Consider the following 24,734-nt stretch of genomic DNA (forward strand, 5'->3'; position numbering starts at 1 on the left):
AGCCTCATATACAAAAGGCAAACGGCATGAAAACGTAAAAACGGCAGCGCTCCAACAAAAGCGTCAAAAAGTGCGCAAAAATGCAGCGCGGCAAATAGAAGAAGAAGATGGAAAAAAAGAAGAAAAAATATATCCAACAAAAACAGCCAACAACAACAATAACAGCAACAACAACAGCAGCAGACGACCTCGCTGTCAGGCAGGCAGTGCTCTTTTTGGCCACCAGTGTTACCACACCATGCCCTGCCGTGACGTTTAGTACCGTTAGCCGTCGCCATTTTGTCGGTTAGCCGTGTGCGGATTCCCGTCGCATTTCACCCACACACAATATCAAAATATGTTACCGTCGCTTCGCGTCGCCGTGCAAATATTTTCGAAATGTCCATCGGAAAGTGCAAGAAAGTGAACAAATTTAACTAAATGTTAGTTCTATATAAAAATCTAAATTATAATTAATACACAATAAATTTAAAAGCTTTATGCGAGGAATACCTTGCGAAACAGAGTGAAATGCGTGCCAAGTGAAATGATGATCAAACGGTTAAATAGGATTTATTTCAATCAATCACCTTCGTTCTAAGAATACTTTAAAGAGTCTTACTTGTGGGTTTTAAGTGATAAATTCAAGATTCGCAATATTAGGCAACTGCGTAAAGGGAAATATTATCGAATTGTCGGCTAACTGACACTTACTGATTTACAATTTCCCCCACGTTGGGCGCCACTTTGCACATGCAAAAAAGGGAGAGAGAGAGAGACATCGAGACGTTCTCGGTTCCTGTTCTTGTGAAACAGAACTTTTAAAGAAGCAGTTTAATGTTTACTTTAATTTTATACCAAAAACAGACAAAATCCCTTAAAACATGTTTGCTTAATTGATCTGGTTCAACAAAAGGTTTATATAGCAAGAAAGCAACAACTTTTACCAGGCCCAGAAATGCTTAAAATTTAAAATTAATTATTAGGTATTTTAGTCGCACATCTGTAGTTTGTATCTTTCTTTAGCTGAACTGGGTAGCAATGAGACGGAAAGTTGTTGTGAAATTTTGTAATGTTTTAATGAAGAACAAATTGAAGGACAATGGGGAAAAGTTGCACCTTTCTCAAGGTGTTAGTTGGGCGTTGAAATGTTAAGGATTTATATTTCTTGAAATTTTAGGGGAATTCCATTTGCTTATTCTGTAAGTCGAGGACTCTGACAATAATTAACTGTCTTTATATAGTCGTATTGCCAAATATTGACACTTAGAACCCTTTTAGTACAGTACTTGAGGATGATCTATAACTTTTCCTAGGTTTTTTCCACGGTAGATACTCTTAGACCTTTAAATTTTAGACTTCGTTTAGGAATTTATTCAATTTAAAATAAAATTTCTTTAAATTTTAGTTTTTAAAAATTCAGTTATACAATCCGTTTAGAGATTATAGCTCTTTTAGTTAGGAATCCCAATCAAAATATATAACAAAAATTAAGTCAAAAATTTGCCAATTTAAGTCCTGAATTATAAGAAATTTTGGAACTGGCGCCAATCCTATCCATGTCATGGCAAAATAAACATGGAAGATTTTAACATAGTTGGAATATATTTAATCATGTTAGCTTTTGCAGAAACTATTTTGAGATGGGGTTATAGATTTGAGATTCTGTCCCATATCTTAATACATATTTTTTAGATCTTTAGAATCACTTATTTCTAAAACAAATTATTCAATTATTTCGGTTTAAAAGTAAATTTTTTAAACCTTTTTTTCTAGCTTTTTCTTTATTAAAAGTTTTTTATCTCTGGGATTCAGAAATTCACTTTGATGTATTTGTAGCCTGTTTTCTTTATATTAATGTAAACGTTATTGATTTTCTTCAAGTTTTCATTTATTGATTTTATTATTCATCAAATTGTGTGGAATGTTTGAAATAACTAAACAAAAAAAACTAGTAGACCTTAACAATAAGGATAACAAAAGGCGTCAAAATACTACTAATATAACTCAATTAGGATAAATAATATAATTAAAGGGGAAATTTGTCTTTTGATGATGCGAATTTGATATTTATTTGCATGTGGTAAAACTTTTTGTTTTTTCCCTTAGGTCATAAATTGAAAGTAGTGACATCAATAATATTAACTACAGTAATTATAATTTATGTTTATAGGATAGGGACTCTTTTATATATGTGTATATGTGTGAGTCTTGAAAGTCTGGGTATTTAGACAATCGATAGTGATTCATGGTTCGATCATGAATTCATCACATGGATTTCCATTGATTTGATTTAACCCCATTTGCTGCTGTTTGCATGATGCACACCCAAAGGCAAATCATTCATAGATAGTACTCTAGTATGCCTCATTGGCGCGAAAGTAAGAAATTCAAATTGTTCAAGAGGGTGGCACTTGGTTGTATTTACTGATATAGAAAAACAAACTTGAGCTACGCACATTCTCAAAAAGAAAAAGCACCAACAACTACCCACTAAAAAACAGGGGAAAGAAAGAAACCGCCTGCGATAAGAAAAGAACGACGGGGACTTGGAAACTGAAGCGTTGTTAGAACCTCGTGCCAGTGGCAAATAGCCAACCAAACGAACCAATACAACGCGTTTGGCTAATACGCTCCGTATCGTTGGGCGCGAGTGCGAATCGTGTGTGATATCAAACGCCCTCCAAGTCCCCAGTCCTTAAGCCAAGCAAAAATAAAAAGCAAAATATTAAAATACAAGTTTTTAAATTAATAATAATATTATCTTATATAGGGCAGTATCAATTGCTTAATGCCTAACTAACAAGTGCCACATCTATATATAATAAATATTAAGGAACTATTTTTCCTCCACAATTAAAATATATCTTTGAAAAGGAGATTTGTATGCATTTGGCTTTAGCAATGATGCAAACCCTGAAACCGCCGCCGCCGCTGCATCATCAACAACAACAACAGCAGCAGCAGCAGCATCATCACCAGCAGCAGCAGCAGCAACAACAACATCATCTGACAGTCATGGATAATCATCAGCAACAACAGCCGCATATCCATCAGCAACAGCAGCACCAACATCCTCAACAATTGCCTTCAACGCCTCAGGCATCGCACCTGATTGCTGGCCAACACAATCATCTTCATGGCGTCCCGGTTGGCACTGCAGCCGGAGTTGGCCAGGTCGACCACGATGACCCAAATCCTGAACTAGTGCTTGCCTTAATTTCAAGAAATCGAGCGCTTGAGGGTGAGTAGCCACCAAAAAGACATCATCCCTTTTGACTTGAGCTTGTCCTAATGGATGTTTTTTAGTTAAGGTTCTCCCATTCCCTATTCCCCATCTCGTTTAGTTTATTCTTTCTCTTTTTGTTGTTGTTTTTGTTGTTGATGTGTTGGTCAGTCTGAGTTTTGGAGTTGAAAGTTTATTTTGATGGAGCTTTGTTGCAAATTGCTGCTCTCTCATGTGTGGCAAATGGAACTAAGAAACTTGCGGTTGGCCTGGCTTATGGTTTTGCACATTTTCATTTGTAGTCCTTAGCCAGCTTAAGTGTTTTTCAATTAAACAGAGCAGAATGAGAGAAAAACGCAGAGAAAGAGAGAGACAGAGAGAGAGAGAGAGAGAGAGAGAGAGAGAAGGAGAGCTAAAGAAGGCGAGAGGGAGTGATAGAAAAGGTGTTTTGTGCGGGTGGTAAGACCCCCTCATTTTATATGCTCTTTTTGATTGTTGTTTGGCTGCGTGGATTTGACTAAGAAAAATGTATGTCTGTGGTTAGAAACTAAGCCAAAATGTGCGACTTAAGCACTATTAAAGGGGTTTACTTTAGCAGGAACTAAACATATATATGTTTTTATGTATGTATTCATTAAGGATAAAACATTAAACTTAAAGGCCTACTACATTTGGACGATGGAGCCTATTTATATTACAACTGCTATTGCTTAAAGGAATTACTTTACTTTATATAAACTGAACAATTTTCCTGACTTGTTTTTCTCGTCTTAATATTCTTTAAATTACCATAATTTTCTTAATGTTCTGTTAAAATTTGATAAAACTTATAAAAATTAAATTGGAATGAAATCAACACACCACAGGACTTTGTTTGGTAGTTAAATGGGAAGAAAATTTCTGATTTTATATCTAACTTACAAATGTAGTATCAAAATATTACTTCTAAACATTCCAACATTTGAGGATTTAAAAAGAAATGATCCCAATGCTGCTTTCTATATCGACATTCACTTGGCAAGGACTACTAATTTAAGAAAACTTCTTTCATTGTCGATTCTAAATGCAATTCTAAATGTCCATTTGTTTTCAGAAGAGTGCAATAATTTAAAGCATTTGGTTCACATTTTGGAAAGTATTTCAACAGCTTTTTCAGTTTTTAATATCTGTGTTTTTTGTCCGTGTTTTGGGTCATACATAATGCAAGACTGAAGCGATTGATTAAAAACTGGCAGTACCCAGTTCTTGGTTCAGATTTTGAACTTTTTTATTCTACAACTATGAGAATAATCTATAAGTTCATTCAAATTATCTTTAGCCTTTTAGCTTTCAAAATCTCAAACTTATTTCCATTTTTCTTCTATTAAGAAATAGCTCCATTGGATTTATAAATTATTATTTAAAAGCATTGGAATACATTGTTAAATTCTTATTACTTTTTCCCTCAATGAATTAAAAATTTTAGCAAAGAATTGGCTAAAAAGAAATAATTATAATTATTCCCTGGCTATTTTCTGATCAAGTCTTATATATCTCAGCTTTTCTCACGACCTTCCAGAATATAATAATGTCAGTTGTTGTGAATCAGTAAAAACTACAGCAATCAGTTTTTTTTATTGGAACTTCGTTTTTACGTCTGCTAAAATATAAAATCTTTTAGTATATTTTTTTTTTGGATGAAAATAATTATTATTATAAGGATATACGGATGAATATACTGACTAGTTTTACGCTATGTCCGAGTCCGAGTCCGAGTCCTCGTGGTTCATCTCATCAACTCATCTATCGAGGATGGCAGATGAAAACATTTATTTCCTCGACCTTGGCAAATAAAGCAAACTCATCTTATCCCAGCTACAAGGACATTGATTACTCTCTCTATATGTAGTCCCCGTGTTATAAACATTTTTAGTTGATTGATGTTCTCCACCTTTCCAGTCGAGTTAGCTTCTTTGAAGATGGTAGTTAAAATTATATAAATTTGTCTAGCCATTGAATATATAACCATTTCCTTATAAGTCTTGAAGGGTTCCCTTATAGTCAAGTTTGCTCTTTAAGTTCAACTCTCAAATGCCAACTTAAGTAACTTAAAGTCTAACAAATCCTACGTCTCGACTGTGCCTCATACCAATTTTTATATCATTCGATGGAGATAGAATCCCACATGTCACATTTATGATTTCGTTTTTGATGTCGCCCAAATCCCACGGAAAATCAATTGACAAGACTCTCGCGTTCGGCTGAAAGCTTTAGCTTCAGGCTCTTGGAAAAGTTGACAACTCGCAAAAGGCACATACAATGGCTAAATGGGCGGCTGGAAGACACGCGTACGTTGACATGAGGCCAGACAAGACAAAGCCGTAACCAAATCCAAAAGCCAAAGCCCCGAAACACTGTTGACAATGTCCAAATGTCTAGTCGCTAATGCACAGGGAATATGGAGCAGGCGGTGCTGGGATGAGCACGTGGCAGAGGGCATAGAAATGAGCATGACTGCGACTCCGACTCCAACTTCAAATTGCAACTCTCGACTCTATGTGAGTCGATTTTTTCGAGTGGGCCGGGATTTTGTTTTGGAACACGCGTAATTACAAACAAATAAATACAAGGTCTATGTGAAACCACACGAAATTGGAGAGTTGAGGCTGCTAAAGGCCACGTGTCACTAAATATGCCGAGCTGGAAAAGTGCGTACCCAGGGTGTTCCCAATGGAATTGAGTGACGTGCGCCGAGACCGAGACCGAGCGTCGTGCAAAAACGAGCAGAAAAATTGAATTATGCGCTTGCGGTGCTTCCCCCCACCACCACCACCACCAGCAGAACCACCAGCCCATGCCATACCCCATCTTATAGCCCGGATCTGTACCCTTTCCACCATGACTCTCTACCCATTCCACTTCTCCATCTCCTTTACCCTTCAACCGACAATCGACAAATATTTTGTTATTTGCACATAAACATATTTATCGAGTTTTCGGTTTACTTGCCTCGGCGAGAAGGTAGAGAAACGAAGGGGTTGGAGGAAGGGCTGCACCCACGGGTGTTTTGTTTCACCCGTTCTTGTGTAGCTCCTTTTTTTGTGGGCCTGTCAAAAATTGTGTAAATATGTTTATCATTTCCACTTGCCCATGTCCATACCCACCATGACCATGGTATTCCACTGGCATGCACTTAGCACTAAGCAAACACTCCCGATGCCCGCTTCTCCCCCCACACGCACGCACACTCTCACACACATACAGACAAAGTTCTCTCTCAGGATCAAGCCCGCACCCTCAAACCTCTCAAACCCCTCAAACCCTATAAAAGTCGAATGGCTTGCGCACTTGTCGTTCAACTGTTTGGCCGCGTGTCGTTCGTTAGCCGTTCTTGTGTGGCTTTGGTCTTCTCCCCTCTCCAACTCTTACCCTCCCTCACCCCTCTCGCATGCTTGTCGCCTGTTTTTAGTATCCGACATGAGCGTTAAGCGTATCCGTTTTGGCTTGTCGGTGTTTCCTTTATTTCTTACTTCCCATTATCATCCTTCCTGATTCTGAGGCCTTTGGGGTGGAATTTGTTTTCTAGTGGGCTTGGATAATTTGTCATAATGTCAACAAGCGATTGATGTGTAATGCTGTAACAGACCTGAGATCGCTCACTGCGCTCAAAATTTGTTTTATTGAATAAAATTACAAATACGTGAAGGGTTCAATTGAATCTGAAATTTATCCATGAAAATTGTTAGTAAATTTAGAAGACTATCGAAACAGTTACAAATTATATCATCTGAGTTTGTTAAAAAGCTTTTTTCAGTTTAGAACATTTTGTCAAAATACTTATGCCAACGAAATTACTAATTAGACACATTCATAGACAACGTGTTAATCTTAAAATTACAATATAAATATGTCATTTAGTTTCATTTCATTTTCATTTTATCGTTGATCCTTTTTTGGGTCATGAATAAATATTTGCTTGCCTGCCAAAATCCTACATTGAACCGATAGATAAGCATTTTCCGGAACGATTTGCAGGGGCTTCTTTCTGGCTGATATTTTACAAGGAATAAATGGATAGCCAAAACAGAAAACTGAACATTTTGTCAATATGATGTTATCTATAAAATATATGTATAATTTTTATACCATGCACCCATAGGTTGAAATGGTATATTAAAGTCGATAAAATGTATGGAACACGCAGAAGGAAGCATTTCCGACCCTATAAGGTATATACATATATGTATTCTTGATCAGCATCAACAGCCGAGTCGATCTTGCCTTGACCGTCTATCTTAGATCTCGGAGACTAGAAAAGCTACAGCCACCAAATTTCGTATATAGACTCGTGATCGAGTTTATTTCAACTTACTTCATTTTATATGGATCTAAACGAGATTTAATGCAAGATTTTTGAAAAGTCCTTCAATAAAATGAACATGGAAATGGATTTTATGGTCTTTTAAGAACTTTAAACCAGAACTACATTTCTTCTAGAGCTGTACATGAATATATTCATAAAGCAAATAAAGGCTGTGAACAAAAGAAATGAATGCTCCAAAACATATGTATGTAGTTGCTGGTATTCGGTTTTTATAGTCAATTCGGTCCTAGAGTTTTGAGAAGCCATTTAAGTCATAACTACTCACAAATTCAAGAAGTAAATCTAATCATTTTTCGAATTTCAAATTCCAAAAACGTCTTTTGATCTAGTAAACCGATTTGTAAGACCTTTTAAGAACCAAATCAATCGTTTGGGCTTTTGATTGTATCGAAGAAGTGGTCTAATACATATGAAATAAAACATAATCATGAATAATAGTTAGAAAATAAGAAAATCGTATATTAACATTCAAATTTGGATTCGAATTGAATTTGGTTGATACGCTTTTCTCTGTCTTTCACCTTCTGGTCTATCTTCTTCTCCTCTACATATAGTGATAGGCAATCAAATAGATGGCGGGCCTCAAATCACCTTCTTGATGAATGAAAGCAATCTCGTTGGTCAATAAACGACGTAGATCCCGGCAGATGCCCTCGATCTGTTCATATGTAGCATTTGCATTAATGCCAATGTGAATTTCACGTAAGAAATTCCCTGGCGGTGGGCCAAAAATGGTTCTCAAACTATTATAAGAGCTGCCGGATAAGGTGTAACTGCCTTCAGATGAACCTCTGTAAAAACTTTCGGTTGTATAACCCGAAGTCTCAGAATCAGCTATAGTTAGATGAGAACTGTCAATAGTACTGATGCTGCTCGAAAGACGAACTGATGTAGGGGAGTGAATGGTGATTAGATCTACAGTTTCTTGAGATGTGACCGATTGTGAGGCAGATTGTTCCAACTCCAGATTATCCAGACTTTCTGTCACATTCTCTTCAGATTTGGATTGTTCCAGGTCACTGGGAACTGCAAGAGATGTCTGGCTCGCCTCCATACTGCTCTCAGATATGGTATATCTTGGTAGCCTCTTCTTTGCCAGGGCAGCTTTCATGGCAATTGTCCATTCGCTGGGATATTTCTTCTCTAAATTATGATCCTTTGATTGGCTTCTGTTCCACATATTTGCTGATATCTAAGACAACTTTATTAAGCTTGATTACCAACGAAGTAACTGTTTCTTACTTGGCTTAATTCGATTTCATCTCATATGTGGGAAATTTAATCTTAAGTGTGGTATCAGAATCAGTTTGTAGGGAAAATTCATCAATTAGCTGGTACTCAGAGTCTGTGCAGGTTGCCGCATCGTCGGTGAATTCAGTTTGGGTATATGAATTGAACGTCCGATGAATTTTGGCCAAATCGCGGCGAAAGGCGTTATAGGCTTTCAAATTGATATCGGTCATCTGTGTGTGTGCGTGTATATGGAAGAATGTTGGCGAGGTCTTAAGATTATAAGTCTTTACATATTTAAAACTTGCCGTCTTTGTTTAATCTATCTAAATTTATCCTAATATGCCAAAAAAAGAAAGAAAAGGAAGAAAGAGAAATTAATTTTACAATAAAAGAAAATTTACAAATTTCAAAATATTCAACTTTAAGACAGTTAAAGCACAGAGTCTCTCTTTCCCTCTACCCAAAGTAAGAATAAATGGAAATCTCAGAAGCAAGGAAAGGAAGGAAGGAAAAAAACGAATACTAAAATGAAGATGGTCCGGATGCCATGGCCAAGAGCCATGGGTAGGCCAAATTGTGAAATCAGTTGATTTTGTTATTTTAGCTGGTGAACCTGCTGTTGCCGTTGCTGCTTATTGTTTGCTTGTTTTTACCATTGGCGTCCACATAAATCATTTTTTCGCCATTTTTGCCATATTCCCCGAGATGATGGCAAAAAGTGGGGGAGAAATACAGCCTGGCACTCTGCTCGTTCTGCCCAATCTCCTCATTCTACCTCATTCTGCTGCATATTTTATGGGTTTTCTCCATTTTTTGTTGTTTGTTGTTTTTGTTTCTGGGTCGAGGGAGGACTGTGCGCTTAGCATCGACGACAGCTTTTTGACTAGCCGGCCTTTCAGGCTGGCAGGTAAGCCAAGTGTCTTCCCCATTGTTCCCCGACCCCCAATCCCCCCTGCACTCACATTTTCCTGTCAGTTCTTTAGATACATATATATATGTACGTATATTTTTTATATTTTGGCAAAGACTGTTTTACCCTCGGAGAATGTTCAAGTTACGTTAAGTAAATAATGGGGCGTTCATAGGACGTTAAGAGTGTGTGGGCGTGGGATGTTTTGTTGGAAAGACGCTATACAAATACATACGTCTACAAACACATACATATATATGTATGAAAATACACTTAAGAGTTTGTGTGTATGTTTGTTTTTTTTTTTTGCCGTCAACTGTTTACTTTTATATTTCTTTCTTTGCTTAATAAAATAAAATAGGAAATGGGAAATGGAGACTGGAGAATAGCTGAATATCGTGGGTGGAATGGTCCAAAGGGGAAGCTGTAGCGTAAAGTCAGCTGTTGTCTTTCGAAATTCCTTTTGAACTTATCGCAATTGCAAAGTTCTAGACGATGTTTATGCGTCAGAATTGTAATAATGAAATTTTCATAAATTTCATAATATTTTTACATCAGGGGCTACATATATTTGTTATTCGTTTTCATAATGGTTTCTTCATGTTTTCTATTTTAAGGTACGAATTATTCAAAGTTTAAAAGTTGAACCTCACGTTTAGGATTAGTTAAAGACAGGTTCGTCTTCTTTTAACAAGTGACTAATTACGAAATAAGGATAGACATATGAAGGCAATATCCAAAGAAATTGATCAACAATACATGTAGAATAATAAACGTTTTAGAAAAACAACAAATAATGAGTAAACAAAAACCTGAGTAATGCGAGAACTAAGTAAAATAAAAGTATAATGAGTCTCTAAATCTTGTTCCCATCTTTCTAGAAAAACACATAAGAGAGAAATAAGTCCAAGCTTAAATGGATAATAAATAAGCTTTAAATAACTAAAATTATAATTCCTAAGACTTTGCATAGAATATAAATTCCAATGCACTTTTCTGCCTATTCAAATGGGTACTTGATAAAAGGTCTTTAACTTTATAAAGTTCATATCCCTTAACCATAAATAATCGGCAAGCTTGGCAAGAAATATAAATTTACAAAGTACAGAACTTTTAGCCACAAGAAGAAAAAAAAGTATATACAAATATAGATATATTTCAACGTAAAAAGTTTTTCTGCTGCTTTGCAGATATGGAAAGAAGTGAATTTATATCTACATAAGTGTAAACAGAAAGCACTTCACTCACACAAATATACCTACTAAAGAATCTGTATATGTATGTATGTATGTGCGTATTTATGTTTGGCTAAATGGAACTGTATACAGAAGACATACATACATATATGTACATACATACAAACCGTTTACATATGGGCAAAAACCAACATTGCGATGTGCAATACAAAATGCCATATACGAGAATTTTTTTTTTTTTTTGTGTATTTGTGCAGCATACTTTGAGGCTATGCCAAGCCTCTCAATGGAAAAAATAAACCCAAAATGGCAACTGGCATCTACGTGTAGTCTGTATGTGTGTAGTTGTTGCTGGTGGAAAACACAATATCCCGCAGAGAACTTTATTAAATTACACGATTTTGACAGTTAGCAAGCAACAGTCTCTGCCCCCAATGTAGAATGCCTCATCCATATCCAGAGACTCCTTGTGCCTCATTTTTCTCTCTCTCTCTCTATCTTCCAGCTGATACGCAGTTTTCGCCTTTGCCTTCGTGCAAGTGAAAATCATAATTTTTCTTATTTTATGTAATACACTTGAAGCTGGCAGTCACCCCAATATATATTTTGTTTTTTTCAGAACATCCCTCCAAGCTACCAGCCCTTTTCATAACCCCCCGCCCCCCACCAACCATCTGTATAGAGTCACAAGTTGTCTGGCAACGCAATATTCCTTGGGGGCCGGTTTAGGCAAATAGAATGCTGGCAATAACCAAATTTACAGAGATACTTAACATTTCTAAAACGCGCAAGCCTAAGTCGAAATCTTGACGATACATTTTCCTCTTTATTTTATTTTTCTTTTCGGCCTGCGGTTATGGTTACGAGCATTTTGTGTTGGTATTGCGTTGGCTCTGGTCTTTTTAGGTATTTTTCTTTTTCTTTTTTTTTTTTTTTGGTTTTTATCATTCCGCAATTAGCGTGCTCATGTCCGTTGCGCTTATCGGTTTGGGTTCGTTTGTGGTAGTAGTCGGTAGTCGGAATAAGAGAAGACAAAACTTTGCCCAGTTACCAGATATATACTTGGTACCAACTCCATGCCAACTGTAAATATTTGTACATCATTTCAAGTCGATACCTTGAACGATGATAACGTCGAGTCGCTTGGTATCAGTGAATCTGTATTTGTATCTATAAATACGCACACACACACACACATAGACAGTCTAACAAACACTTTGGGGTCCCATGGAGGAACATGTTGGAGCCCGTGGTTATCTAGTTATACGGGAATGGTACAAGATTTGCCCATTGAGACGGTACATATTGTTTACACTTTCCACCGGTTACATGAACTGCTACAAATAAATGTGTATCGATAAGAACGAGAACATGAAGAGCGGCTGTCTTCCGAAATGGTGCTCACTAGATACTTGCTACAAGATGTATTCCGAACGCTAGGAAAGTCCCCAGAGAAGATTCCCCTTCGGAAATAATCAAAGGTGTACTATGTACTTAAACTTGTTAATTGATGACAATTTTTAAACGTTTTCTTTTTGGGGCTTATAGAAAAAATCTTATCCATCTTATAAAAAGTCTGCATAAAAAATCTTCCTCTTAAATAAAAGCTTCTTAACTTAAATTCCTTTTAATTCGTATCTAAAACTTTACTTGATGACTAAAGAGATAAACATAAAAGTTTATGAAAGACTCACTTTATGTCAGATCTTTGTCAATAATTAAAAAAACAAAACAAAATCTTTAAAATTTAGGCAAGATGTATCTATATTTAAATAAATTTTACTATTCATCATACTTATACACCTAAAAACTATTTTGAATTTTCATATTCATCATCCTTAAACACCTAAAAACTATTTTGAGGCTACTTAACAAGAATAAAATTCTCGATTAATAACCGAAAACTTGAGATATCTTTAAGATACTAAGAAGGAATTGAATTCTAGAATCACATGAAGAATTGAAAAATATACTTAAGGATATCCTTTATACATTAGGACTCTAAACTATTAGGTCACTTTTCTCAGATTTGAAAGAATAATTAATAAATTATTGAATCCAAGTCCAAAAAACTTTAACTGGATGGAAAATGAAATCTTACAGTAAATAAAGTAAAATTCGTGGTTTTCCCAGTCTTAGACTCAAAAAGACTAAAAAGTTTTTTGGAATTTTATATATAGGGAGGATGGGTTTTAAAAAAATTAAGCAATTCCAAAAACCATTTAAAGAGATAATTCTAAATTGAAAAAAACAATGAGTCAAAGCAATAAGCAACTCAAAGGCATAAATTAATAAAAGGAACGATTTTTTAAGTATACAAAAATGTTGTTCTAAGCATATGGACATGCCTGTAAGTAAAACTCTATACTCTATGAATGTATTGGTTTATGATATAATTAAGATATATCAAAGGACTTAAGAGTGAAATGTCAATGGACAAAACATGACAAATCTAATAGACAACAACCACATAAATTTTCAAGTTTAAAGTAATGTTGTCTCTTTATCCCAACCAGAATTATATGATTTTGTCTCGCCAATTTTTGAATCTCAAACCCAACGTTAAATGAGGCCTATTAACATGAATCCGTTTTGTAATGCAAAACGCACATGAAAAAACACAAGGGGAGAGGGGGTTAAACAACAAATAAAAAATGCTTTTCATGTGCCACCCTTCTCTGGGTGAATAAAAAAGACTCGCTTCTCTCGACGAGTCCTTTTCCGCATTTACAACCCTTGCAAAAAGCAAATGGTCCTTTTATTCTTTTATTTTATCACTGATTATTTTCCACATCGCTATGCTCTTTGTCTGGCCTCAGTCTTTTGTTAAAACATATCTAAACAGGTGGTACCCAGCAGGTGGCTGTTGCTGCTGCCATAGCTTTGGCTACTAAAGTCACTGGAATCCGTAGGAAGTTCTCCTTTTGTCTCTTGAACCAAGGGTCGGGGTGTCCAGTGTTGGGTGTTGGTCTCGCTGTCGATGTTTACCTTTCAGAAGGTTTTTGATTTTGGTTCAAGTCAACCGCAAATTATTAGCGTAATCTATTTACACAGTTGGCATAATTGTTGCCAGGCCAGATCAGAGAGACTGAATCATCAGAAATTGAAAACTTGACAGCCATTTGCCATTTGAGGATGGACTTTCCAGACAATATTTTTAAGGCACGAGGTAAGATAGTCGAATGGACAATATTCTGGTGTTTTCTTTTTTCTATTGGGTGATATTTTTAAATTGACAATTTGACGTAGTTGTACATATAATAGTTGCGTCCACTTCTATATGTGGAAATTCGTCATTATAAATCAATCGAATTTCCGATATATCAATATAATGACAATAATAGCCACGATTACTTAACTTATCAAAAGTCTATAACTGAACGAATTGTGAAAGATTGCGCGTAGAGTGTACATATGGACGAATGGTGGGATGAGCCGTGATAGCTAGTTGCAAAGGTTGAAAAGGAATATCAAAACAAGTAAACAAATATACGTAACTCAACGAATGACAGATACCCTGCATAAGGTTAAGACAAGGAATATGAGGTTTATTGATGTATTGGTTAGGACAATCAGTTTGTCCATTGAACCATCTTGTATTCTGATCTAATCCTACCAAAAGGAACTTGGTTTCTCTTGAAACTGTTTTTAATCCTGGTTTGACTGGGGGTTCGATCGACATCTCGAAATTGTTGAGATATCGAAAATATACCATAACTGAAGACAAGATATTTCTATCGATAATTTAAGCTTTTTCTTTGTAAGTTCTTTACGTCATCTTAAGTTAAAGCTTACTTGACTTTGTAACTAAACTTACTAAGATATTTGGAATACTGTCTTTATAAATTACAAGCTGAACTGAACACTAAATCTTAATTATCAGATCTTGCCTTTTGAAATTATCGATCTGACTAGTTTATGTTATATATACCTTCGATCAATGAGTACTCCGTGTACCTATATGCGATGGAGTACGCTGAGCAGTTGGTCACTTGAAAGAAAACGGCTTATCAGGATGATAAGCTTAGGTACGGGTTACCCCTCATACAATATCAGCTCCCTTCCATTCAAAATAGATAAGTGTCACTCGACAAGGCATATGAAAACAAAAACAAATGTGAAATCTGAGCAAATGATAGAAAACCCGAAAGAACTCCTTCTTCGTCTGTGCAACCGTTTTTGAGTTTGTTGTGCCATGGACGAAGACTTCTTAAGAAATGCCGCTCGGTGTCTCTCTCTCTCTCTGTCCCTCTGTTTGCTAGAGAGATATCTATTTATTTGGACTAATTTCGAAAAGACCGAGCCACTTGAAGGTGTCAAACACCCAAGTTGTATAACCTCACCAAAGGCATACACACTTACTGTTCAACTATATCTATATGAGTGTGTGTGTGGTTAGGGGGACCCACTCATTTAGTAGGAGAAGAGCTTACGAACTACTCCAATGCTTGAGCTCTTGTTGAGTGCCATAGACATAGTAAATGTGGCACTGATTCTGATTGCATTTCAAGTAGCAAGATTATAGGGCAATTTAGTTGAAGCAAACAAAATCCATATGTGTTTTTATTTATATAAAGATCAGAGTTACTACTAGTACAGTACTTGGGATTTAAGTCCAATATAATCGTTTATTAAATCTAGAGTAAAGTTATTTGTTGGCTTTTGAAGTTACCGATCGAACAGTTGGGGTTGTCTGCCTGCTAGTACAATGATAATGCAATATTTACCCAAGAAGATGAAAAGTTTACCCACAGTTGACCCAGTAAGGGAAGTAGGGGAAGGGCAATAGTGATAACATGAAGGTCTTCTTGAGGCACTCTCATATAACATATGTACATATGTATGTAACATAAGCGTGATGATCTTATATTAGTTAGTATCTCCAAAAGATGTTTAAGAATGTTTTAATATGAGGTTGAAGTAGTTAGTGTTCAACTTTACCAATTTATCGTTATAAAATTGCTATAATACAGAAATGTTGTCTTTATTTAAGTCGTAAGGATATCTAAAAAAAGGCATATTAACACCCCTTTCCGACATCTTCCATAAATTCTTGATCTAAAGTCAGAAAATCTTATCGAGAAACTCTGGTATAATGATTACTAACATAATTATCGATGACTTTAAAACTTCTTAAACCGAAAGTGGAAACTGAGTCGTATCATCCAATAAGCCAGAGATTAGGACTAATTAATTTTGACTGTGTAATATCCCATCACGAATTCGGATTTGAAAAGCAACTTAGTGCCAGATCCACAGATTATTGAGATATATCGCAGGGGTATTCAAGAAAAGTCCTTTCTTCCCAGCCTTTCTTCGAAAGGGTCGTAATATGAAACCATTTATCATAGATAATCCTTATATTTCTTATGTTCCAACAGTTTATACATAGATGACTTGGATTCTGCAGATAAAATTAAATGATTTTGACTATAAACTAATCCTAAAGTCTATTGATAATATTTAACACTAAATTCCCCCCCAAAAGAATAAAATCTCTTAACCACAATCACAGGCTGACAAACAGATTAATGGTTATATTTTTCGCAACCTGCTCTAGCAATCAGTAAAGCATGACCGTTTCCTCTATATGTACTTACATAACTTCCATTCGGATCCATGGATTCGACCTACGTCCATTGACTTGAACGTATGTCGCAAATTATGTGACGTTTTGGCGTTGAAAGCGTTCACTGAACAAAATGATTTTATTGCATGAGCGAGCCTTTCGGGGAAACCACTTGAAACCATTTGCCCATATGCTGCCATTTGTGACAAAAACTGCACCAGGACACGCTATAGCAGGCGGGGATGGAGGGTGGTGAAGGGTATGAAGATGAGTACGAAAGAGATCAGGGGTTAGTTAGGAAGATGCTGCTGGCAATGTCGTTTGTTGTCGTTAATGCCCAATGGGTGGCAAATTGTTTTTTATTATCGGGCGAGACAACAATGCCCCCCACTTCCACTCCCAGCCCATCTCCCACCCCATCCACCATATCCCATCCCCCTCTGGCTATGTGTGTGTGTGTGTGTGTGTGAAAGAGTAAAGCTTTCAGTTCTGTGTCGATTGCGTGAATAAAACTTTAATGGAACGACACAAATCCCATCGTTGTCTTTGGTGTTTCCTAATGCAAAGTAATTGAGTGCGAAAATGCCATCGGTTTGTCAGTCGGGGTTTCTTCTTTAGTTTTTTTTTTTTTTATTATTTTGTTCTTTCCTCGTTGGTTTCCCTTCTTTTTTTTGTTATTTACGCTGTGTGGTCTTGCCTTGGAATTTTTGATACTTTATGTCCCGACACATATTTTAAGGCGTAAGCAAGCATAAAGAATGGCGCACACAGTGCACTTAAAATGCAACCCAATGGGGAGTTAAGCTAGAGAGAGAGAGAGGAAATGACTTTTGACAGAATATAGTATATGGTATGCCCATACATACATACATATGTACATAGTATGTGTCCATATGGGTGGAGAAAATAGAAAAACTCCAGCCGAGACTTTTCTCCGCCCACTGTCACATGGAGCTCACGTAAATACTTGATTGCACGTCTCAATATTGTGCTGAATCTCAACTGAAAACTTGCTGCTAAGTTGACTTTATAGTCTCGATTTTTTTGTTGTTTTCTCTGGCAAACGTGACCATGCAGTTATGGGTTCAGGGAATACAGATTGAATGGCCAAATGTGAGTGCGGCACCATAAATTGTGGAAGAAATTTGATGAGGACCTTGTAAATTTCAATTAGGACAAAAATCGTTGAAAAAGTAAACAAACCAAGGAAATTTTACTTAGGTGTTTTTGCCCAAAAAGACTTTAACATTTTTGTCATTAATGGCAAATTAATTATTTTGCTTAAGTTTTTTATTTAAAACTATTTAAACTTCATCATATTGTCTTTATCTAAATATCATAAGAATAATAACAAATACCTGCGAAAAAACTAGCTTTAGCTCTGCCGAAGTTTATATACCCTTAAACTCAAAGCCGCAATTCACAAGAAACTTAGAATATAAATGAAAATCGGTTAAAAGTGACTCGCAAATATAATGGTTTTTTAGAATTTTTAAACATACATTTTTCGTCCGATATTACAGATTCATTTCAGATTTCAGAGGTTTGTGTATCAATCAAATTAAGCATTTTTCAAATCGCTTTAAGCACTTGGATACTTGAGATACTTTAAAGGTTTTTATTAAAATATTTCAAAATTTTTAAACAATTTCAAGAAGTTATATCTCAGTTTAATCGCAATTAAACACTTGGATATTCGGAAAAATAATAATAATATAATAATTCATAAGTTTTTACTTTCAACTTTACACTCCAAATTGAATTTTAAAGCATTAAATGAAATTTGTATAAATTTGGCCTAATTACAGACTCACAAAGTTAAGAGTCTAAAAGCTCCCCTTAAGGAGCGGGACTTGTAGCAATTACGTATCCTGCTATATGGCTAGTCCGGCCCTGATTGTAGTGTGTTGATTCCTTTAAATAATTACCTTCAATTAGATTAGTTTTTCAAATTCTTTTCTTGTATTTTCCAAGCTTTTTGTTTATTGTGGGATAATTCTCATTAAGACTAATTTTAAAATACCTTTTAAATATAAAAGAGCCTCTTCGATCCCTAGTTTCTAAGGCAGTTATGTATGTATATGTTTTATCCGACGAATTGTCAAACTTGTTAACAAGTAGTTAATAAAACCCTCAAAAAAGGTTAATAATAAGTTTCAATCGATGAGTTTTTTAATTGACAGCGTACACTGACGCACAGGCGGACAGAAGGTCATGGCTATAAACAAATTTCGATTCATGTTAATATTTATTTTAAATTTAACCGCAATTCTAGCTACCTTTTGAGTTACGAAACTTTTCAGTAAGAAAGCAAACTTTAAAAGATAGAAATGGAATGTGCTCGAGGAGCTCATTAGGAAGCCTTAAAGAATATCATTAGAGCACGGAAAAGTCAATGAGAAATAAAATGGAGTAACTAAATGAAATACACTTACCAATCATGTATTCAAAGGGTAAAGAAGTCAAAAAGATGGCTTTCCAAGGTGGACACTGCCTGAAAAACTAAACCCTTGTATATCTCTTCGTTCTTGTTTTGTTTAGTGTTTCTTTTTGTAGAAAACTTGAATCCCTGCATCCCTTATTTCCATTAAAGGTCTACGCCTATTTATTTTTCCCCCATTTATCCATTTTATGTCCGTTTTTATAAATATGGCAACGTCCATTTTTGTGGCTGATAATTCAACAAGAGGCTGGCAGGCAGAAATAGCTCCACCCGACTCCCCTGCATCGTGTCCTGTCATATCCTTGCCAACACCCCCCACCCTTGAGAGTATTTTCAACCATTTCTACGCCATCTTGGCTTCATCAAACGCACACAAAAGCCCCCATAAAGGCAAAGCCAAGATAATGGCAGTCAGCTTTCCTCTTCCCCCTCTATCAGTCTCTCTCTCTCACTCTCTCTGTCTGTGTTTGTCTCGCTTTTTCTACTCACAACGGTTTCGAATCAACTCAGGAGGCAGCAGGCAAATAAAATGGGCACCAAACGAAGTCGTTAGAGCACCCTTGCTCTACCTTCTAACCACCTCCTCCGCCCATCCCCAAAACCGCCCACACCTAGAACGTTTTGTGTGAGCATCACGAAAAAAAAAAAATGGAAAAAGAAAAGAAAATAAAAAAATTGGAGAAGCAGCAAAGGAAATCACCCCAAGTGTGTATTTTTATAGAGACCGCAATAAACCTTTTTTTCTTTTGCTTTTTTCTGCCTTGTGAATGCGAAAAGGTTGATGAAGTTGCAGTTGAGACACAATACAAAAGAAACGAAAAAAACAACAACAACAACAACGGCATCAAGAAAAAACCAAAAAAGTAAAGTTCTGGCAAATCAACAAAGCTCATCATAGCCGAATAATTTGCTACCCTGCATGTCAAATATCGTTTCCATTCACTTTTCTCAATAAGTGGATCTATATAAAAGTTCGATTTCAATAATTCTTGTTATTAACTAAGAATAATTAGTAGAATAGTAACTATTCAAATGTATATTTAAAAATTGTTTACTTTATATTTAATATAGAATCCGATAGAAATTTAAGAAACACCATATAAGAAATTAAAGTTAAATTTCAATTTGAAAATTTTCGAATCTACAAAGTTCAAATTATTTGAATTACTTTTTTAAAATACATAAGTTTTAGTATTAAAACTTTGTATATTCATTCATATTAGGTTATCTAGTATATGTATCCGATCTGAAGGTATTACCTTACGATGATAATCGTAATCGTTTTCATCAGGTCAGAGAAAGGAATTCCCACATACATAGCTTCTTAAGAATCAAACGACGAGAGCTTTGAAAAACTCAAAGATCAAACTCGAGATTAATAATTTCATAGAACTTATCAAAATTTTGTAAGAAGTTAAATCGATTTAAAAATTTTGTATATTTCAAAACGGATTTCCATAAATTTCTGTGGAACTTTTACTTTATCTCTCTGCATCTGTCAAATTACACTCAAATATAAATATACCTCTTTTGGGTCAAGAGAATAACAAGAAGACTAAGTAGAAGAAGAAGAAGAACAAGTAGAGTTGTCCATAACCATAAAGGAGGCTCAACGAAGTAGGTCCGATTGATGGGGCACCACTATACTGAAAAAAGAAGAAGAAGAAGAAGAAGAAGAAGAAGAAGGAGGAGGACCAACAGCGGCACTCAAAATTGGAAATGTGATGTGATGGTCCTTTGCCTTGGTTTCATTTCTAAGCATTCTGCCTTCTGTCTTCTTTTATGCGCTATATATACAATACGACATGGGCTTGGCATGTCGCAGTCGTCGTCGTCGTCGTCGTCGTCGTCATCCATTCTCTAGGTGGCCCCTACCGCCACACATTTACCCCGCCCCCCTCCTTCTCTACGGGCTTTATCTAGTTGTTTTTGCCATTTTATAGCTCCGGTCAAGGGTGCCTCGTCTGCTGGTCAGCTTGCAGCTCGGACTTGACGCTTGAATGGCTGCCAACGAGTGCGCGCTCTTTTGTTTGCCAACAAAAAAAATACGAAAAAAAGCAAAACTGAATGCTTTTTGCCAAAGTAGCCAAAAGCCAGCGTAAAAAATGGAAAATACCGAGAAAATAGAAAATAGAAAATGTGTGTAGCGGCACGGGGTCCCATTGTTTAATGGCCGTCAGCTGGAATGTGCGCCCATAAATTGAAAAGTTATTGTGTTGCACGGCCCGAAGCTGCTCCGGCAGCCCCGTGGACCCAGCAACCCAGTCCTTTGCGTTGTCCTGACAAGCAGCTTGTTGGTTTTTTTTCTCCATCCGTTGTAGTACTTTTTTTCCGCCTTGGTTTTATTCTTTGTGCCAAGCGCTCAAATTGTTGAAGTAACATATTTGACAGTTAATTTTTGGTTTAAACGAGACTTTTTTTTGCCCCTCCAACTAACCAACCCACCAACTTGTGGTTGTAGTTTTTCTTCTCCATAACCACTCAATGAAAAATAATGTGAGTCAGAAATAACAACTCCCACGGCAACTTCATGTGAATTCAGTGGGCTCTAGATAATACATTCGCAAGTTCACACCTGTAAATGCCTAAAGAAAATGTGTCATGTTGATAAAGAAAAGGATTGCAAATAAAGTAAGTCGAGGAACTTCCTCACTAGGCATGTTGTAAGCTTCAAAAACTTCTTGGTAACCCAAACAAGGTTAGTTAAAAGTAAAAACAAACACGGTTTTAAGTATTTTGAAATGTAAAAATATAAAAAATTTCAATTGACATTGACCAAAAGCTGATTTATGTCTCAGAAACTAAAATGGAGCCAAAGAGTCAAAATTTTGACACCTTCTTTTGGTTCTTATTCAGATATCTTTGGAAAATTATGTTTGAAAGATTCAAATATTGAATAGATTAACAGATTATTTCACATAATATGCCAGGAGTCCACAAAAAACGTAGAAAGATGAAAAACAAGCGAGTCCATAAAAGGACTCTAACGAATAAGTGTTGAATAACAATTGCATTAAATGGTTAATAAATCACTTGTTTGCGTATACTTAATGAGATGACATCTTTTAAGTAAAGTCACAGGCAACATAAGCTGATAATATCTACAACTTTTCCGATTGATAATTTAAGTGTACCAAAGATAATTCGAGTCGATTGAAAATCGTTAATTTCCTAAATAAGTTTCTTTTCTTGAATGCTTTTGTTTCTAAATTTCTACTGAGATGTTTCTCAAGAAGGTTGGGCTTTCCGATCGACGGTTTCTAATCCGATCCAACGAATTTCACCTCAATAAATACCAAGTTTTGTTAAAAAAGCCTTCCAATCCAGTAGGTTAGGTTAATACTCACAAACGGACAAGAGGTCAAAGAGAAATGACTTCCCACAGAATACACACCTATAGATTATGAGGTCCCCTTATCTCCGTAACAAACACCTGACTACTATTACAATACCCTTTACTTTATCAGCCCGACATTCCTGTTGATATATTTGTCAAGTTCTTTGCTTGAGTTTTAAACTCTTATATTAATTGTAGGCACCATAAACCACGCATCATAAACACCTTAACTGAACTATCACTGAAACCATTTTTTGATGGGAAAGGTTCCAATGTAAAAAATATCAGAATATTTTGGTATCTCATCAAATTGTTTAGACCAATGACAAAAATTCCTTAACAAATACACTTTTTATCCACATGTCTACATATGTAAGTATGCACATTGCCTTCTTGTACTACCAAAACTGCTCAGAACTTGTCCAACATTGGATGATATTGTATTTTAAGATTCAATTGTGCTTAGTTGAAGATGTTCTGATCGACACCAGAATAAGAAATAATCAAATAAAATAAAGGATTAAATTGACCTACTTACTCTTACTTAATAAAATATTCATCCAATCTTCGTGTTCCAGTAAGGAAATATTGTTGTAACCATTGTCAATACTTTTCTCGTTCAAAATAATGCGACTTAACATAAAAAATCCGCTTGATAATCCGCATTTCCTTTACATGTATGACCATTTATCTACTACCACAATTATGAAATTAGAAAAAGTGTCGCCACAAAACCAAAAAAAGGACAGTAAAGCTCCCGACAAAAGCTTAATAGGAACACAAAAGTAAATGAAGAGGAACAAGAAGGTGAAACGAATGCATAAAGTAAATTATAATAGGCATAATAAAAATGTGGCAAAAAAGGAGAAAAAAAAAACACTCCAAACCAAACCAAGACAAAGCGGAGGAAGAGCCAACGACATGTCACAGGGCTTTGTTGGCACTTACTTTGAATGCTTACGGCCGTAAGTGCTTACGGCCGTAAGTGCTCACCGTCCGGAATTAAAAGCAAACGCATTAAAAGGTGCCCAAAAAGACTTTCACCTTGGCAAGAGCCAGGCGTAAGTTAAGCTGGGGCACAGCTGGGTGTATGGTGTATGGTGGCTTTTGGTTAACGGTTTCCTTCGTGTCTTAATATTGCATGAGGGGGCAACAAGAACATACATATATAAGGGGGACGACACAATCCGGGCAACATTTTTAATTATGAAACACTAAAAGTGGCAAAGCCAAAGTGCAATGTGGTAGAGAAGTCGACGAAGACTTGGCCATGGATGGAGTTAGGTGGCGAAAGTCGACGACAACGAGGACCGAGAACGACCATTGCTATTAACTTAAACGCCTCTTTTTGCCGGTTAATGGAAATGAACCTCATGGTGGCAGTGGTTGGCGCATTGCTGGTGGGAGGAATGGATGGCAGTTATCTTTTGCGTAGGTTAACGGTTGTTCGTGTTAACACGGCCTAATTGTGGAGTGCGGAATGTGTATATATGCCTTGTATATAGGTGAGGCATGGAGACCTTCACTCGGTCTCCACTTAGTCTGACATGAGTTCCTCTAACCGTATCGAGTTACTCTCACCTTAATTGCAGGCACGTGTGAGTTATACAAGTGAGGCCAATGCCAAGTCAAGTGCGCCAGGCAGCAAAGTTGGCAAAGTTTCCGCGACAAAGTAGCAAAGTGAGCCTAAGCCGTTGACTGCCAGTTTCCACGCGTCTAGTATTTCCATATGACGCGTGGCAAACGTTGTTGTCGATGAGTCGTCATCGTCCACTTAACCATAGGCGATCTTCCTTGCTTAATCTGCCTCTGTTACCCTGTTTGCTTCTCTGGTTACAGTTGGCTTCAGTTTTTATTGCAGCACTTATGTATTAACCAGTCGCAGGTCCACTCCCCTATTTCTGTTTGTCTAGGTCCAGGTTCATGCCACAATGCAACAGTTGAGCCCGCCGACAATATTTTCTTCCCTCTATGAATGTATTTTTCTCTTTCATTTTCGAGGGTTGGTCGGTTGAATTGATTAAGGTCATTATGCACTTGGGCAGAGTCTGTCGAGTGACTACAACTACAACTACTACTACCACTGCCGACTGACACTTAATCCCAGCGGCATAATCAGCAACATATTGTAGCAAAAACTTCTTCAAAGTTAAATAAAAAAAAAAAAAAGTAGCAGAAATTTTACACCCCATCTTTACGAATGTGTGAGAGAGTGTGTGGCAGGGAGCAAAAGGTTAAACGGCATGGTTGGGACTCTGGAAATTTTATGGCTTACCCATTTTTGTTTAACAATAAACTTGACTGTCTGTCTTCACCTAAAGCCTCATACGGCAAGGGAGGCAGAGGGAGAGGGTTGGATTAGGAACCAGTTTTGGGTGCGCCTCTTTGCTTTTGTATTATTCATGAGGCTCGAACGAAAAGCGAACCCCCAAACAAATTTGATCCTTCCAAAAATAAAACAACAAAAATACTAGCAAT

The 24,734-nt window shown here is 36.4% G+C and overlaps 2 protein-coding genes across 3 annotated transcripts in view; one reads left to right on the top strand and one right to left on the bottom strand.

Annotated features, from left to right (window-relative positions):
- Positions 1 to 405: 405 nt before the first annotated feature.
- Positions 406 to 24,734, top strand: part of Lim3 (Lim3 homeobox protein) — a 39,096-nt gene continuing 14,767 nt past the window's right edge. Inside the window, exons 1-2 of one of the 2 annotated variants that reach the window (XM_068284490.1) lie at positions 406 to 422; positions 2,484 to 3,223. In XM_068284490.1, coding sequence (XP_068140591.1) covers positions 2,866 to 3,223 — 358 coding nt within the window. In that variant the 5' untranslated portion in view covers positions 406 to 422; positions 2,484 to 2,865. Of the gene's footprint in view, positions 423 to 482; positions 541 to 2,483; positions 3,224 to 24,734 lie in introns of those variants that run through there. The other variant, XM_068284487.1, reaches the window with a different exon arrangement.
- LOC137572859 (uncharacterized) lies at positions 8,621 to 9,232 on the bottom strand. Its single transcript, XM_068284703.1, has 3 exons — positions 9,107 to 9,232; positions 8,811 to 9,031; positions 8,621 to 8,760 (listed from the first exon to the last, which is right to left on the bottom strand). Exon 2 carries the CDS (start codon positions 9,029 to 9,031, stop codon positions 8,816 to 8,818), a length of 216 nt encoding a protein of 71 aa, XP_068140804.1. The 5' UTR covers positions 9,107 to 9,232; the 3' UTR covers positions 8,621 to 8,760; positions 8,811 to 8,815.

Source organism: Drosophila tropicalis, unplaced genomic scaffold (genome assembly GCF_018151085.1).
Source record: "Drosophila tropicalis isolate 14030-0801.00 unplaced genomic scaffold, ASM1815108v1 contig_393, whole genome shotgun sequence".
NCBI lineage: Eukaryota > Metazoa > Arthropoda > Insecta > Diptera > Drosophilidae > Drosophila > Drosophila tropicalis.

Bases quoted from the DNA above. Each gene is read 5' to 3' on its own strand.
- LOC137572859 (XM_068284703.1), bottom strand. From the start codon at position 9,031: ATGACCGATATCAATTTGAAAGCCTATAACGCCTTTCGCCGCGATTTG.